This window comes from Rhincodon typus, chromosome 5, assembly GCF_021869965.1.
Source record: "Rhincodon typus isolate 14 chromosome 5, sRhiTyp1.1, whole genome shotgun sequence".
NCBI classification, from domain to species: Eukaryota; Metazoa; Chordata; class Chondrichthyes; order Orectolobiformes; family Rhincodontidae; genus Rhincodon; species Rhincodon typus.
This window is the reverse complement of record NC_063336.1, coordinates 43428590-43446457: the sequence shown is the minus strand read 5'-3', so window position 1 is coordinate 43446457 and position 17868 is coordinate 43428590. Positions and strand designations below refer to the sequence as shown.

The window sequence follows — 17868 nt, the reverse complement described above, 5'->3', positions numbered from 1 at the left end:
TCTCTGCTCCTATGATGCTGCTTGGCCTGCTGTGTTCATCCAGCCCTGCACCTTGTTGTCTCGGATTCTCCAGCATCTGCAGTTCCTACTATCTCTACTACCAACTGAACTGATATGGTTTATTCAGGGGACCCTCTATTTCAATACGTGATTTGGGTTTTGACACCTTAGTGTCCTGATTCAAGCAGATCTACAGCAGGCTTGTGATTTTTCTCACAATGTCATTTGGCCACCCAGAGGTAACGCTGCTGGCGTTTCCAGCAGGGCCAGCAAAGAGGTGCGACTAAAGCAGACAGAATCTAAGTAAAACTCCCACAAAAGGTAACTGGTCAGACCTGCCTCCCATGGGACACCTGTCCACAAGAGTCAGTTATTCCGCACAAGATCTGTGGATACACACACCAAGGCCCCTCTGATTATCAATACTTTCCAGAGTCCTACCATTTCATAGCAGGATCCCTTGTCTTGTTGGCCCATGCAAAGTGCATTACCGCACATTTGAATTCTGGTGGCCACTAGTCTGCGTACCCAAGCAGTTTTTTGCTATCCTCCTGCAGCTCAGAGCTATCCCCCTCACTATTTACCACCATATTATTTTCATGCAATCTGCAAACTTCTCAATACTCCCTACATTCAAGTCCAAAACATTACATACAACACAAACACAAAGGCCCCAGAACAGAGCCCTACAGAACCCCACTAGAAACCAACTTCTAGTCACAGAAACCTCTCTCTACCATCACCCTCTGATTCTGGCCTCTCAACCAATTTTGGATCCAACTTGCCACTTTGCCTTGGATCCCAAGGTTTCCTACTTTCTCAACCAGTCTGCCCTTCAGAAAGGGCCCCGACCCGAAACATGAGCTTTCCTGTTCCTCTGATGCTGCCTGGCCTGCGGTGTTCCTCCAACTCCACACTTTGTTATCACCTTTCAGTCAAGTCTCAGACATACCTATGATATCATACTTCTATGTCTCTGTGCCCTCAGTTCATGTATCTTATTCCACAGGCTCCTTGCACTAAAATATATTCAATTATGCTTTGCATAACACTTTTTAAAGAAGTACAGCTTATGTTTCTTGGCTTCCACACTCATTTATTGAAGCTTAACTTGTAATTCCATCTCCGTTTGTATGCCCCTAAAATCTTCATGTACCTCAATCAGATCACCCCTCAGTTTTCTCTGTTCTAAAGAAAGCAACCTCAGCCTGTCTGGTCTCTCTTCGTAGCTGAATTGCTCCAGCCTTGTATGTCATGAAAAGGGTATTGATTAATAAAATGGGAAGTTTGGAACAACACGACATAACAATGCACAGTGAATTCAAGGATTGTTTTCCATCGAACAGCATACTTCAGACAAAAGAAATTTGACGAGTTGAAGGATCAAGTAGTTTTGTTTCCCCTAAACCAGTAGCAAAAGGTAAGACCACACGGAAACATGATTAAGTGTTTGCCACCTTCCAGCAAAACACCAGAAATCATTCACAGATAGTGAAATAATGAAAGAAGCAATGAACATGGCTGCTGATTCTTTATTCAAAGACATTAAGAACAAAGAAGAAGTAATGTTGCCAACCCAGAGCATGTTACTTGACACTTCCACAGTAACAAGACTGGAGATGTCTTTCAGCAACTACAGCAGAATATGAAGGACCGTGTATGCTTCTCACTAGTTTGATGAATCCATCCACATGACCAACAGCCTAGCTAAACCAGTTTCATCACAACTGATGGTACACCAGTCATGCTTGGTGCAAATGCAGGCTTGGTTACATTTTGCAGAAATATTCTGAATTCTTCTCTTTTGTCAATTCGTACTGCATAATCCATCAGCAAGCATTTCCAGTTTATAGCCTCTCTTACATAAAGGAAGTTGTTAAGATATAACTCCAATTTGAACAAGAACCCTACAGCACTACACATTTAAATCCTTACTCAGTGAATCTGATGCTGCCAATGGTGAACTAGGCGAGAAGTCAGACGATACCAGGTTATAATCCAACAGGTTTATTTGAAATCACATGCTTTCGGAGTGTTGTCCCTTCATCAGGTGAAGGGGCAAAGCTCCGAAAGCTTGCAATTTCAAATAAACCTGTTGGACTATAATCTGGTGTCTTCCGACTTCTAACCTTGTCCACCCCAGTCCAACAATGGCATCTTCAGATTATGGTGAACTAAACCACTTCACATCAGTTTGGAGGACAAGTTGAGGGAAGGTCCCGCAAAGATTCTGAGGCCTGATGTCTCATATTGTCACCTTTCTTAAAATAAGAAATGAAGTATGCAGTGATCTGTCAGTAAATGCGTGGTTGCTTTACTTTGGATTCCTTAGAGATATGATGTTAAAACAGAATGAGCTGATCTTGTTTGTAGTGAATGCAAAAATTTGAAACTGAGTCTGTCGTCTCCCAAACTAAAAAAATCACTGCAATATTTCCCAAGAAAATGCTAGAGAAAAACCAAAGACAACGAAAAATCAATCATTCCTCCCGAAAAATTTCTTTGCACATTTGAAGCGGTCAGCTGAGGAATTAAACAAGTTATTTCTGTAATTAAATATGATGGAACAACTCATCATGTTATGTCAGAGTCACAGACCTATAGCACAGAAAAAAACCCTTCAGCCCATCGAGTCTGTGCCAGTCAAAAACATCCATCTAACTATTCTAATTCCATCATCCAGCACTTGGCCCAAAGCTTTGTGTGCCTTGGCATCGCAATTATACATATAAATACTTAAATGTTATGAAGGTTTTTGCCTCTACCACACTTACGGGCAGTGAGTTCCAGGCTCCCACCACCCTCTGTGAAAAACGTTTTTGCTCACATCCCCTCTAAACTTCGTACCCCTTGACTTAAATCTATGTCCCTTGGTCACTGTTCCCACCACAAAGAGAAACAATTTCCTACCCCGTCCCCCCACTTCATGCCAGTGCTTCAAGCAGACATGAGTGGGTTGGCCACCAAATTCTATCAGGCATTTATTTACAAAGCAGTGGTGTTGATGTGGAGATAATAACCATATAAGATGATTTGGAGTTGAAAGATAAAGGGACAGTGATTTTTGGGGATTTATAAATAGAAGAAATAGCCACTCTTATCACCTGTGCTTTTTAAAGCAAAAGCTTACTTTTGACAGCACATATCTCTGTGAAACAACCTTCCCCCAGATGATGACAAACAAATCCAAGGTACCCAACTCAGGGTGCAATGAGTGGACTTGGCATGACTAGCAATCTCAAACTACTAACCAGACTTCATGGAATTGGCAGATAATGTACAGTCTCAGGTGTCACACTGAAACTTGTCGAGCACAGGACAAATCAATAATTACATAATAATTACGTAATTATTTATAATTACATTTATATAACACTAGGAATAAACTGTTTATTCTATTACTTTTTCAGAGTAGATCCCAAGTTGACTTAAATTCAAAAAGTGATCTTGAGCTGAAGATCACTGGTCTCAAAAAGGTTAAGATCATAAAAGGTTGAGACCTGTGTATAACATATACTGATAGAGGAGTTTAATGTAAAATTTAGTAAGTGCTTTACCTGGCATAGAATCTCTTGAAATAGACTGTTGCGGTTGCAATAACTTGTTGCCTCAATTTGAGGTGTTCGCCAAGAGCTTGAATCACTATTGGTGAAACAAGAAGAAATGTTTACTTTATTTGCTCACCATTTAGCGATGTACAGAAATGGATTACATTGCAAAAGGATACAATCCTGGACCTTAGCCTGGCTCTTGATACTAATTTGTCCCAGTAGTCAAAAGATGTAAAACAATTTTTTTTGAAGGCATAATGCCTTTATTGGTCAGGGCATTAAGTATAGGTATTGGGAGGTTATGTTACGGCTGTACAGGATATTGGTTAGGCCACTTTTGGAATACCGCCTGTAAATCTGGTCTCCTCGCTATAGGAAGAATGTTGTGAAATGTGAAATGGATCAGAATATATTTACAAAGATGTTGCCAGGGCTTGAGCGTTCGAGCTACAGGGAGAAGCTGAATAAAAGGGGGAGAAAAAAAGGCTTAATATGTGAAAAAAACTTTTCAGTTCTGTTTTTATACATGTACATTAAAAAGGGCTTTGTTACGTATCTATCAAAATTATTAAAAGTCAACATCTCAATAGCATTGTGGAACTTGGAACTGTAATATAATTTGAACCAATACTGCCTCAGAAAGAAAAAAATAACTTAGAATCATACGATACTGCAACACAAAGGAGGTAATTCAGCCCTCGGATGGAATAAAGAATTTTTTGAAAGGAATGTCTACTTAGGTCTATTCTTTTGACTTTTCCCCCACAGTCATTCTTTTTCCCTTTTCAAAACAAAATTATAGAACTGTACATTGTGGAACTTGTCATTTTGAATCAGAGATTTAGAAGGAATAGTGGGAATAGAATCCATTTCTTGTGAACGCTGAAGAACACAGTTGTTCCCTCGTGCACTCTTCCCAGCCTGTGTCTCCTTACTTCCTCTGGAATTTCATTCCACATGTCAGAAGTGTATGTGGGTGCAGTTATAACACTTAAAAGACATTTGGATAAGTACATGGACAAGAAAGGATATGGGCTAAGCTCAGGCAGGTGGGACTAGTTTAGTTTGGGATTATGGTCGGCATGGACTGGTTGGACTAAAGGGTCTGTTTCCATGCTGTATGACTCTATAAACTGGGACTATTTTCCCTGGAGCAATGAAGGCTGAGGGGTGAACTTAGAGGTTTATAAAATCATAAATCATAACACTAATAACATGCCAGTAATTGACAAAGAGACGAAGGTAGGTGAGGACTTGGAAGCCATCATTATTATAGAAGAGGTGGAGTTGGGCAAGCTTATGGAGCTAAGGATTGATAAGTCTCCTGGCCCTGATGGAATGCATTCCAGGGTACTAAAAGAGATGGCGGGAGAAATAGCAGGTGCACTGGCGGTAATTTTCCAAAATTCGCTGGACTCTGGGGCAGTCCCAGCAGATTGGAAAACTGCAAATGTGACGCCACTGTTTAAAAAGGGAAGTAGAAAAAAGATGGGGAATTATAGACCGGTTAGCTTAACCTCTGTAGTGGGGAAGATGCTTGAGTCTTTTATCAAGGAAGAAATAGCAAGGCATCTTGATAGAAATTGTCCCGTTGGGCAGACGCAGCATGGGTTCATGAAGGGCAGGTCATGCCTGACAAATCTTTTGGAATTCTATGAAGACATTACGAGCAAGGTGGACAATGGGGACCCAGCGGATGTGGTGTACCTACATTTCCAAAAGGCCTTCGACAAGGTGCCGCAGAAGAGGCTACTGCATAAGGATGCATGGCGTTAAGGGTAAAGTATTAGCATGGATAGAGGATTGGTTGACTAACAGGAAGCAAAGAGTGGGGATAAATGAGTGCTATTCTAGCTGGCAGTCAGTGACTAGTGGTGTGCCTCAGGGATCGGTGTTGGGACCGCAATTATTTACAATTTATATAGATGATTTGGAGTTGGGGATCACGTGTAGGGTGTCAAAGTTTGCAGATGACACTAAGATGAGTGGCAGAGCAAAGTGTGCAGAGGACTGTGAAACTTTGCAGAGGAACATAGATACATTGAGTGGGTGGGCAAAGGTCTGGCAGATGGAATACAATGTAAATAAACGTGAAGTCAAACATTTTGGTAGGAGTAATAGAAGGATTATTACTTGAATGGTAAAAAAATGCAGCATGCTGCTATACAGAGGGACCCTGGGTGTCCTTGTGCATGAATCACAGAAGGTAGGTCTGCAGGTACAGCAAGTAATTAGGAAGGCAAATGGAATTTTGTCCTTCATTGCTAAAGGCATTGAGATGAAAAGCAGAGAGGTTATGTTGCACTGTACAAGGTGCTGGCGAGGCCACACCTGGAGTACTGTGCGCAGTTTTGGTCTCCTTACTTGAGAAAGGATGTACTGGCACTGGAGGGGGTATAAAGGAGGTTCACTAGGTTGATTCGGAGTTGAGGGGGTTGGCTTATGAGGAGAGACTGAGTAGATTGGGATTATATTAATTGGAATTCAGAAGATTGAGGGGGGATCTTATAGAAACATATAAAATTATGAAGGGAATAGATAAGATAGAAGTAGAGAGGATGTTTCTACTGGCAGGTGAAGCTAGGACAAGAGGGCATAGCCTCAAGATTAGAGGGAGCAGATTTAGGACTGAATTGAGAAGGAACTTCTTCACCCAGAGGGTTGTTAATCTATGGAATTCCTTGCCCAGTGAAGTAGTTGACACTACTTCAGTAAACGTTTTTAAAGATAAAGGTAGATTTTTTTTGAACAAAAAGGGAATTAAGGGATACGGTGAGAATGCGGGTAAGTGGATCTGAGTCCACGAAAGGATCAGCCATGATGTTATTGAATGGCGGAGCAGGCTCGAAGGGCCAGACGACCTATTCTTGCTCCTAGTTCTTATGTTCTTATTAGGGGCATGGAGGGTGAATAGGCAAGGTCTTTTCCCTGGGATGGGGGAGTCCAAAACTAAAGGGCATAGCTTTAAGGTGACAGAGGAAAGATTTAAAAGGGACCTTAGGGGCAATTTTTTTTACGTAGAGGGTGATGCTTGTATGGAACAAGATGCCAGAGGAAGTCGTGGAGGCTGGTATAATTCCAACACTTAAAATGCATCTGGGCGGGTATATAAACAGGAAGGGTTTAGAGAGATATGGGCCAAATGCTGGCAAATGGGACTAGATTTATACAGTCTATATGGTTGACATAGAGGAGTTGGACTGAAGGGTCTGTTTCTGACTCTATAATTGCATTTTCTTTTCCGCATTTTCTGTTTTATTGCAGATTTCCAACATCTGCAGTGTCTAGTTTTTGCAGTACTGTAGTACTCTCCTGTTGCTCACATCTACAATTTCCTAGATTTAACACTGTATTTTAATAGCACCCTATTTACCCCCTTCATCATTGTTAAAACATATAGTGTAACAATATATTGTTAATAAAGAGATGTGCTTTAATGTTTTCTCCATGCATATGGAAATAATGGTGAGAATATAGTGGCAATAATTTAGGGATTTGTAACTTGCCAAATTCAGACATGACAATTATTAACAACAGGTGAAGCTAGAAAAATGCATTCCTAAAGTCAAACAATTATGGTGGAAAAAATGGATTATACTAGCTTTTCTCACATAAACTCCTCATTTAACAATAACGGACATAGACTGATGAACAGGATTACCATTTGCAAAAAATATTTGTAGTTTCCAATATTCTTCTTCTGTGAGGAATTTCAAGTCTTTCTGTCGCTCCTTCATTACATCTTGCTTATCAAGGATCCACTGTAAACTGAGTCAGAACAAGCAGACATTTGGTGCAGTATTGAAAATGGCGTTAGATGCCAGTGTGTTACATAGTAGGCAAATCACATGTTTCAATATATTACAAATTAATTTTAAGGGGTTCAGATTTGTGATCACCTAAAACCCCAAGACAGTTTACAGATTTATACTGAATAACATGTACAGACATTTTAACTATATATTAAGATGGAGAATATTTTTCTCCTATTTTTCCAATACTTTTGAGAAAGTAATAAATGTAACTGATGAGCAGTCACTCATCAGCTGAAGCAGTAATCATGCTTTATCTCACTGCGTTAAGAGAAAGAACATACTCTGGATACAACAAATTGCTCTTTTCTTTCATCATTATGTAAAAATACCATTCAATTATCTGTCAACAAAAATCATATCCTGTATCCTGGAGTTAATACTGACCAGAAACTGAACAAGACTGGCCATGTACTATGGTTACAAGAACAGAACAGGTCAGAGGCTGGGAATTCCGAGACCGGGAACTCATCTTCTCACTACCCAAATCATATTCATCTGCAAGGCACAAGCCAGGGGTATGATGGAATACTGTTGACTTGCCCAAATGAGTTTAGTCCCAACAACATTAAATAACCTCAACACCATCTAAAACAACGCAGCCCACGAGGTTGCTACCTTGTCCACCACCTTAACTTTCACTCCCTTCACCACTAAACACAAAATGGCAGCCACGTGTGTTATCTTATAAAATAAAGCAATTCACCAAATATCCCTTGACGGCACTTTCCACACCTACTACCAAGAAGAACAAGGGCAGCAAATGCAAGGGAAAACCAAACTCCTGGAAATACCACAGCAAACTACACACCATCCTGACTTAGAAATATTTCATATTCCTTCACTGTCACTGGATCAAAAACCTGGCAGTCCCTTACTAACAGCACTACGGGTATACCGACATCACATTGGCCCGAAACGTTGACTTTCCTGCTCCGCTGATGCTGTCTGACCTGCTGTGTTTATCCAGCTTCACAGCTAAAGATGGAACAGGCAGAAACTGGATAAGTGATCATCAGACAGAGAAGAGGAAGGCAGTTAGTTCTGGAGTCCTCCGGGAACCGTCTCCCTCTCTATCAGAGATATACTGTTTTTAAAAACTATTGGGGGAGATTATTTCTCAGGGTTAGGAGAAAAGCCAGATCCATGACACATCCATTTACAAAGATGTTGCTGGGATTGGAGGGTTGAACTACAGGGAGAGGCCGAATAGGCTGGGGCTTACTTTCCTAGAGCATCGGAGGCTAAGGGGTGACCTTATAGAGATTTATAAAATCATGAGGGGTATGGATAGGGTGAATAGCCAAGGTCTTTTTTCCAGGATAGGGGAATCCAAAACTAGAGGGCATAGATTTAAGGTGAGAGGGGAAAGATTTAAAAGGGACCTAATGGGCAACCTTTTCACACAGAGGGTGGTGTATGAATGGAATGAGATGCCAGAGGAAGTGGTAGAGGTGGGTACAGTTACAACATTTAAAAGACATTTGGATGGGTACGTGAATAAGAAGGGTTCAAAGGAATATGGGCCAAATGCTGGCAAATGGAACTAGATTAATTTAGGATATCTGATCGGCATGGACGAGTTGGACCAAAGGGTCCGTTTCCAAGCTGTACAGCTCTAAAACTCTATTACCTGCAGCATTTCAAGGACACAGCTTACTACCATCTTCTCATGAGGAGCTCATGAATAAATTTTTTAAAAAAGACCGGTTAATAAATGCCAACCTTGCCAGCGGCACCTACATCCCAGAAAATAACTATTTAAAGATCAGCTTTTCACAGCTTGTTTTCTTTTATAAAGGCCTCTTCAACAAACTAACTGATTTCAACCAACCAATGGCGTGAAACTTGCTCACCAAATTCTAAGGCTAAAATTCAAGCCTATTCCTGCATCTGCAGAATCAGAATTCTGACAGACAGAATACATCTGCATTTGGAGAGCCACGATCAGTCAGGGATTGCTGGAGACTAATATCTGTATTCCAAAGTGTGTGGATGTGTTTTTTTACAGGCAGCACTACATAAATAGAGATTACCTGTTCTCATAATGAAACGTTTAAATGGTAATATTATGAAGACTCGAGGATTTCAAGTGATGGGCTGTGAAAATTTTGTTCGGCAGCTCGTTGGATTTTAGACTTGTCCTTGGGAAGAAAAGCTGTTGACACACTATTTTGTAAACAAATTGTCCTTGTTGTTTGTGTGGATGGCTACCTCGTGTTTTGCCACGGCAAAAGGCTTTCACATTGAAACAATGAAACAATGAAACAGTAGAAATACACAAACACAGCTCGACTGACGAGTTATGCAGTTCGCACAAAATGCATCTCACCTCTTGAAAACATTCATTCATACAATGAACCACCTCTAAACGTAAACAAATACTTAAACAGTTTCCGTGGCCACGAAATCGCGAAGACAATAACATGTTAAAAGTCAAAAAACACAAAAGAAATACATAAAACCTCATCATATCATTGAGAGAAATTACAGCATTAAGTCGTTATAGACTTTCACTGTAGAATTCCCACCTAGCCCTACGGTCCCATTATATCAGTTGGTTATGGTAATATTTCACTTACATTTACGCTAGATTTTCTGAAGAAGATGTTTATAAATACAGCAATTATATGTTGGCTTTGTTATCCCTAGACAAAAAAAAAGCCAGCACCCCCACTCCGACACAGACACATGAAGAATTTAATGATCTCCTTGCTATGAATTCTTTCATCGCCTCCCCCCCGCCCAAAAAAAAAGTTGGTTTTCATAGATAGTAGGAACTGCAGATGCTGGAAAATCTGAGATAACAAGGTGTAGAGCTGGATGAACACAGCAGGCCAAGCAGCATCAGAGGAGCAGCAAGGCTGAGAGACTGGGACAAGAAGAACAGGCCGGAATGTAATGCAGCAGCTTCACCGAAATAAATTACAGAAATAATGCAGAGCAGAAAGACCCGCGCGTCTGAAATAAGAGGCTTTGGGAATAATTCTCTAGAATCAGCTTCTACATTTTCTGTTGGTGTTTAGGCCTCAGCCTAAGATCAAACACTCACTAGTGCGAGCTCTGCCAGAAATTCCCCGCCATCTCCTCTCAACCAAAACCCCGGCCGCGCCTCACGGGGCTTCGCTAATCTTTCTTTCGTTCTCCTCCTCCTTCTTCTTCTTCTTCTTCTTCCAATTTTTTTCACTCACCAAGTGTATGTAAAATGTACATCCTAAATTTTCATTTAGGCCTTTTGGACCTTATGTAACACCTAAATCGTTCCGTCAAGGAATCCGAGGTAACGCTGAAGGTTCCCTAATAAAAGTCTTCCGGGCGAGTCAGAGCAGCTGCAGATGAGTCCAAAAACTCTACTCACTGTCAGCTCCTCAACACTCGAGAAAACGGCTTTATTATATGATTAAACACAGAAGACTTCATTTTATTTTAAAAAGACTCTAGAATACTAAATGGTTTGGTAAGAAGAATTGGAACTTTTATGATTTTTAAAATAAACTCATAAACGTACATGTCTGTACTGGTGGTGAGAGATAGTAAGAATTGAAGAAGGTCTAGACCCGAAACGTCAGCTTTCCTGCTCCTCTGATGCTGCTTGGCCCGCTGTGTTCATCCAGCTGTATACCTTGTTATGTCTGTACTGTGTTTCCTCTTGAATTTTCCAATTTGTTTTCAAAATAGTTAAAAGAATCAGAGAGACTCCGACCCCTACTACAACATGAAGGTATACATCTCAGGTGGTATGCAATCCTTTTGAAGCACAGGTGGAAATTATTCCTGCCTCTCACTAGTCTCTGTAGACACAATTATACTTGGAACTCCCTTCAGATGGTAGAGTGATCTTAACATTTTAAATGTTCATGCTACATTGTCATAACTCACTGGGGTAGTGTGCTTGAAATCAGGTCCTGATATTCCCAGAATCATCACAAAGTTAAAGTCTTTATTTAAAATATGCAAAATTCTCTAATTTACCTGTCTTTTAGATCCAGGTTGACAGAAAGCATGGACCAGGTTAAACACTTAACAAGAATCATTATTTATTCCAGATAAAATAGATTGTAGTGACAGGTAAACAATTATGAATTTGCCAACAAATAACTCTACTATTATAAAACTATCCCTACACAAATGTAAAACAGATGCAAAGAAACCATGGGTGTTAATGGCAGGGGGAAAGACTGGGAAAGCAATTTAATGCTCCCCATCCACTGGGTTTGATGAGTTTTTTTTGGCTCTCCCATTAGTAGTCAGGACATGGGCAGAAAATAAATCAGGAGATAGAAAAGGCATGTAGAAAGGCAGTATTAGAATAATCATGAGTACTTCAATAGGCATGTGGATTAGGAAAATCAGCTTGTTTGCTGATCCCAAGGAAAGGAATTTGTGGAATGTCTACAAGATGTTTTTTGAAACAGCTTACGGTAGAGCTAGATTTGATGATGTGTAATGAGGAGACTTGATTAGAGAGCTTAAGGTGAAGAAACCCCAATGGGCAGTGACCATAGTATGATACAATGCAGATTGAGAGGGAGAAGCTGGAATCAGATGTAATGGTATTATGATTGAGGAAAGGTAACTACAAAGACATGAGAGAGGATCTGGCCAGAGTTGAATGGAAGGGGAGCGTAGCAGGGAAGACAGTGGAACAGCAATGAGCTTCTGGGTGTAATTCACGAGGCACAGTAGAAATTCATCTCCAAGGAAGAAGAAACATGCTAAAGGGAGGACAAGACAACCATGGTTGACAAGGGAAGTTAGGGACAGCATAAAAGCAAAAGACAATGTCGTGAAGATTAGTGGCAGGCTAGAGAATTGGGAAGCCTTTAAAAAAACCTGCAGATGACAACCAAAAGAGCAATAAGGATGGAGAAGATGAAATATGAGGGTAAGCTAGCTAGTGACTTAAAAGAAGATTAAAATAGTTTTTTTAGATATATAAAATGTAATAGAGAAGGATGAGTGGACATTGGATTGCTGGAAGATGAGGCTGGAGAAGTAGTAATGAGAAACAATGAAATGGCGGAAGAACTGAACAGGTACTACGCATCAGTCTTCACTGGGGACAACCAGTAGCATAGCAGAACTTCAAAACGGGGACAGAGGTGAGTGTACTGGCCATCATTAAGGAGGTTCTGGGGAAGCTGAAAGATCTGAAGGTTGATAAATCACCTGGACCAGATGGATTACACCCCAGAGTTCTGAAGGAGATAGCTGAGAACATTGTGGAGGAATTGGTGATGATCTTTTAGGAATCACTGGAGTCAGGGATGGTCACAGAGAAGGGATAGAGGTAGAAGACAGGAAATTATCAGCTGGTTCGCCTAACCTCAGTCATTGGTAAGGTTTTAGAGACCTATATTAAGGATAAGATTGCAGAGTGCTTGGAAGTGCAAGGTATAACATGGCTGAGTCTGCACGACTTCATCAAGGGGTGGTCATGCCTGATAAGTTTCTTAGAATTCTTTGAGGAGGTAATAGGCAAGTTAGACAATGGAGGGAAAGTGAACATTATTTATTTGGAATTCCAGAAAGCATTTGACAAGGTGCCACACAGGAGGCTGATAAATAAGACAAGTGCCCATGGTGTAAGGGGCAAGGTACTGGCATGGATAGAGGATTAATTGACTGGCAGAAGGCAGAGAGTGGGAATAAAAGGGTCTTTTTCAGGATGGCAGCCTGAAACTAGTGGAGTTCCTTCGGGGTCAGTGTAAGGACAACAACAATTCAGGTTATACATGAGTGATCTCAATGAATGATCTGAGACCATTGCTGCTATGTTTGCAAATGACACAAAGGTGGAGGGACAGATAGTGTTGCGGAAGTGGGGAGAAGGACTTGGACAGGCTAGAAGAGTACGCAAAGAAGTGGTAGCTGGAATACAATGTGGGAAAGTGTGAGATCATGCACTTTGGTAAGAAGAAAAGAGGCATAAACTATTTTCTAAACAGAGAAAGGCTTCGGTAATCTGAAGCACAAAGGGACTCGGGAGTCCTAGATCAAGATTCTTTTAAGGTTAACATGCAGGTTCATTTGGCAATTAGGAAGGCAAATGCCATGTTAGTATTCATTTCAAGAGGAAGGATTACCGGACCTGAAAAGCTAACTCTGTTTTTTCCTTCACAGATGCTGCCAGACCTGCTGGGCTTTTCCAGCAACTCGATTTTTGTTCATTTCAAGAGGGCTAGATGTACTGATGAGGCTGTATTAGGCTCCAATCAGATCACATTTGGAATATTGTGAGCAGTTTGGGCCCCTTATCTAAGACTGGATGTTCTGGCATGGGACGGGTTCCGGAGGAGGTTTACAAGAATGATCCCAGAGTTGAAGGACTTGTCGTATGACGAGCATTTGAGGATTTTGGGTCTGTAGCCGATGGAGTTGAGAAGGTTGAAGGCGGGTGCTTAAAGAATACTGAGAGGCCTGGACAGAGTGGACATGGAGAAGATGTTTCCAGTAGTAGGAGAGACTAGGACCCAAGGGTACAGCTTTAGAATGAAGAGATGATGCTTTAGAACTGAGATGATGAGGAATTTCTCAGAGGGTGGGTAATCTGTGGAACTCAGTGCTGCAGAGGACTGTGAGGGGCAAGTCATTGAGTGTCTTTAAGATGGAGATAGATAGGTTCTTGATTAGTCAGGGGTTTGAGGGTTACAGGGAGAAGGCAGGAGAATGGAGTTGAGAAACATATCTGCCATGATCGAATTATGGAGCAGACTCAATGGGTGGAGTATCCTAACTCTGCTTCTTTATTTTACGGTCTTATAATTACTTGTTTTTTTGGCTCCCACACCAACCTTTTTGAATAAAGGTATTACATTGGTGGGTATCCAATTCTCTGGGACTTTTGCAGAATCTAAAGATTCTCGAAAGATTATTACCAGTGCATCCATCATCTCTGTTGACACTTCTTATAATATCCTAGAATGCAACCCACCAGGTCCAGGGGACTTATCAGCTTTAAGCCTCATTAGTTTCCCTTTTTTCTCCAGTGATTGTTATTATATTTATTTCCTCTCTCACTTTTGCTCTTTGATTATTTAGTAATTTTGTAATGGTATTCATGTCTTCTACTATGAAGACTGATGCTAAGTATTCAATCAACTCCTTTGCCACTTACTGGTTACCATTATTATTTCCCCAGCCTCATTCTCTAAAGGGCCTATCTTCACTTCGGTGTTTCTCTTCCATTTTGTATATTTAAAGATGCTCTTGCTGTCCATATTGATGGTAAATGCTAGTTTACCTTCAAGATTATTTTCTCCCTTTTAACTCAACTTTTTCTGTTATTTTAAAACCTTCTTAAACTTCTGGTTTACCTCTAATCTTTGCCACATTGCATGTTTTCTTTTTAATTTATTGTTGACTTATCTATTTAACATGGCTGGCTTGTCCCTTTCCCAGAAACATTCTTCCTCACTGGCATATATCTTTCTTATGAGTCATGAATTATTTTCGTAAATTCCTGCTATTGTTTCTCTCCCATCTTTTCTGCTAAATTCCCTTACTCATCCACTCCAGCTAATTCTGTCCTCTGTCCTAAATAATTATGCTTATTTATGTTTACCACAATTGATTCTGACCGAGGTTTCTCACTGTTAAATTGAATGTTAAATTGCACCATGTTATGGTCACTGTTCCCTAGAAGATGTTTTACACTGACACACGATTAATGTACTATCTTTTCATTTTCCCTATTTGCCTCATGATTTTATATGTTTCCCTACATTATAGAAGTTGAGAAGGGTAATTGTGAAGTAGAAAGCAGGAAGCTAAAATATATGTTTCAGAGATAGTAGGAACTGCAGATGCTGGAGAATCTGAGATAAATCTGAAGAAGGGTCTAGGTCCGAAACGTCAGCCTTCCTGCTCCTCTGATGCTGCTTGGCCTGCTGTGTTCATCCAGCTCTACACCTCGTTATCTCAGCTAAAATATATGGTTCCTTTAAGAGATTCGTGCTTTGTCTGTACTTAGAAATATTTATAAAAGTATGTATGTGAGCAGCAACTGAAGTACTAGTACAGAGAGCCTCAAAAAGTGAAACAAGTGTATCAAAAAAACATTACAGGTGGCAGGCAAAGCAACAGTCTTGTTTTGATGTTGTGACAACGAATTTGAATTTCGGCAATTAATTTAAAACCAAACTCAGCGATTCAAAGCCAATTGAATTTAAAAACTGATGGTGTTGACAACCTGAAACAAATCATATTGTAAGAATTTGATTGACATTACGGGTATGTAAGACGAGGACATTTGGAAAATCAGAGAGAGCCAACTGCCATCTGAAAGAGAGAGATAACTACCACCTGCCAGTGTTAGCACCATTCAGTTCCCAGAGAAAGCCTATCTAATTAACCACAGATACCACGGTATTTTAGCTCAAAATCCTCATTGAAGAAATTGTTGAGATAAAACATCCCTGACAGCAGAATTAATGGAAAAAAGGTGTTTGTGAAGAGAGCGGAGACAGTACAATATTCCAGAAAACAGTCTATGCTAACTTGGAGAGATTAAGTTATAATTTATTGCTTCTTATTAACTGGGTTTATATTAGTGGGAGATAGTAGGAACTGCAGATGCTGCAGCATCTGAGATAACAAGGTGTAGAGCTGGATGAACACAGCAGGCCAAGCAGCATCAGAGGAGCAGGAAAGCTGACGTTTCGGGTATAGACCCTTCTTCAGAAATGAAGAATTCAGAAATTTCAGAAGAAGGGTCTAGACCCGAAACGTCAGCTTTCCTGCTCTTCTAATGCTGCTTGGCCTGCTGTGTTCATCCAGCTCTACACCTTGTTATCTTATATTAGTGGGACTTATTTTTATTTAAACAGCATTCCAGCAGAATTTAGACCAGTAGGGAGTAGTTAGTAGTCTAGGGGGGGGTTTGTCAGTTTGCTAGTAATTTTGTTAATTTGTCCATTGTTGGGTTAAATAAATGAATGTTTTTTGTTACTTGTAAAGTGGAGATCAGGGACTTTCTTTCTTTTAACCAATCTTTTAATAGATTACAAGGGGAAAGGCAAGCTTCTGTGGGTGTTTAGGAGGTAACTATTAGAGGGGAGCCCCTACTCCTGTCATAACAGATCAGGACTTGTGTTTTAGTTTAATTATCAGAGTGGTTTGGCCATTCCCCGGCGTAACAACAACAGGACCTATAGACTACTTCCACCATTATGTCTTACCTCCACCCACATGGATTCTACGTTATCCAATCCAGGATCACTTCTCACTATTATATGTATTCTTATTTAATCTCATACTAACAAAGTCAACCTACCACCCTTTCCTTTCTGCCCATTCTTTTGAAAAGTGACACACCCCTTGAAATGACCCCACAGAGGCCAGTGCCCTGTCATCAAGTCACCCTTTATTTACCAAATGCATAGTACTTGACACTGGTCCAGCTTCCTCAGAGCCAGCCCTCAAAGTGAGCAGAACCTCTGACATAGTAGGAACTTCAGATGCTGGAGAATCTGAAATAACAAAGTGTAGAGCTGGATGAATACAGCAGGCCAAGCAGCATCAGAGGAGCAGGAAAGCTGATGTTTCGGGCCTAGACCCTCTAGGCCCAAAATGTCAGCTTTCCTGCTCCTCTGATACTGCTTGGCCTGCTGTGTTCATCCAGCTCTACACCTTGTTATCTCAGAACCTCTGACATTCCTGTTTATATCTGTCAGCCGGGGCTCCCTGATTGGACCAAGTTAACAGCCCCAATCAGAGAAGTCATATTCTATGAGGTCCACCTGGCTGACCTCATTACAATCACTACATCCCTCCCACTTGAAGTCTGGGGATATAGACCTGTTCTTTTTCTTATAGCTCCTCCTGAGGCATTTTTGCACTAGGCCTGGTTCCTCCGACTTGGCCTCTCATACGGGTGGCCTGCACTGGACTGTCGCCTGCTTCTTCCACCCGGGTCACCTTGGGTGAAATCATCTTGTTCTGGCGGTAAGGGCATTGAAGTTGTGACATCCGTTGTGTCCATCTCAGACTCCGAGGTTTCTTCGACGCTAGATGGAGAGGTATGTTTTGCTCCTGCCCTGTTTGCAAGTTTGGAGCTTTCATGTGCTCCACGTGCTTGTTTAGGATCGCTTCACATACCCAAGCTTTGTATGTCACGAAACCTATCTTTGCATCGGCCATGCCTCTTACCCGTGCGGGGCCATTTCTGTGGCTCTGGCACCAAACTTCATCTCCTGAAGCAAACTGTCTTCTCACTTAGAGGAGTCTTGTGTCTGGCATCGACGTTCTTGGTGCCGTTCCCCTAGCCCTCTCCCAGATTCAGGAAGATCAGATTTAACCTGGTGTGGAGTCTTCTCCTCATTAGCAACTCTGCCGGAGCTATCCTTGTAGTTGCAGGATGGGTAGTCAGATAATCAAATAGGAACCGGGACAATTTGGTATTGAGTGAAGCTGTAGGCTGTTTCTTTAAGCCTGCCTTCAAAGTTTGGTCTGTTCTTTTTGCCAGACTATTGGACAATGGATGGTATGGACCTGTCCTTGCATGC

General features: G+C 41.0%; 1 protein-coding gene across 2 annotated transcripts in view; it reads right to left on the bottom strand.

Annotated features, from left to right (window-relative positions):
• Positions 1–10690, bottom strand: part of ccnc (cyclin C) — a 32976-nt gene extending 22286 nt beyond the window's left edge. The window contains exons 1-3 of one of the 2 annotated variants that reach the window (XM_048597513.1): positions 10416–10690; positions 7213–7319; positions 3558–3642 (exon numbers count right to left, since the gene is read on the bottom strand). In XM_048597513.1, coding sequence (XP_048453470.1) covers positions 3558–3642; positions 7213–7319; positions 10416–10447 — 224 coding nt within the window. In that variant the 5' untranslated portion in view covers positions 10448–10690. Of the gene's footprint in view, positions 1–3557; positions 3643–7212; positions 7320–9945; positions 10047–10415 lie in introns of those variants that run through there. The other variant, XM_048597514.1, reaches the window with a different exon arrangement.
• Between the last annotated feature and the right edge of the window lie 7178 nt (positions 10691–17868).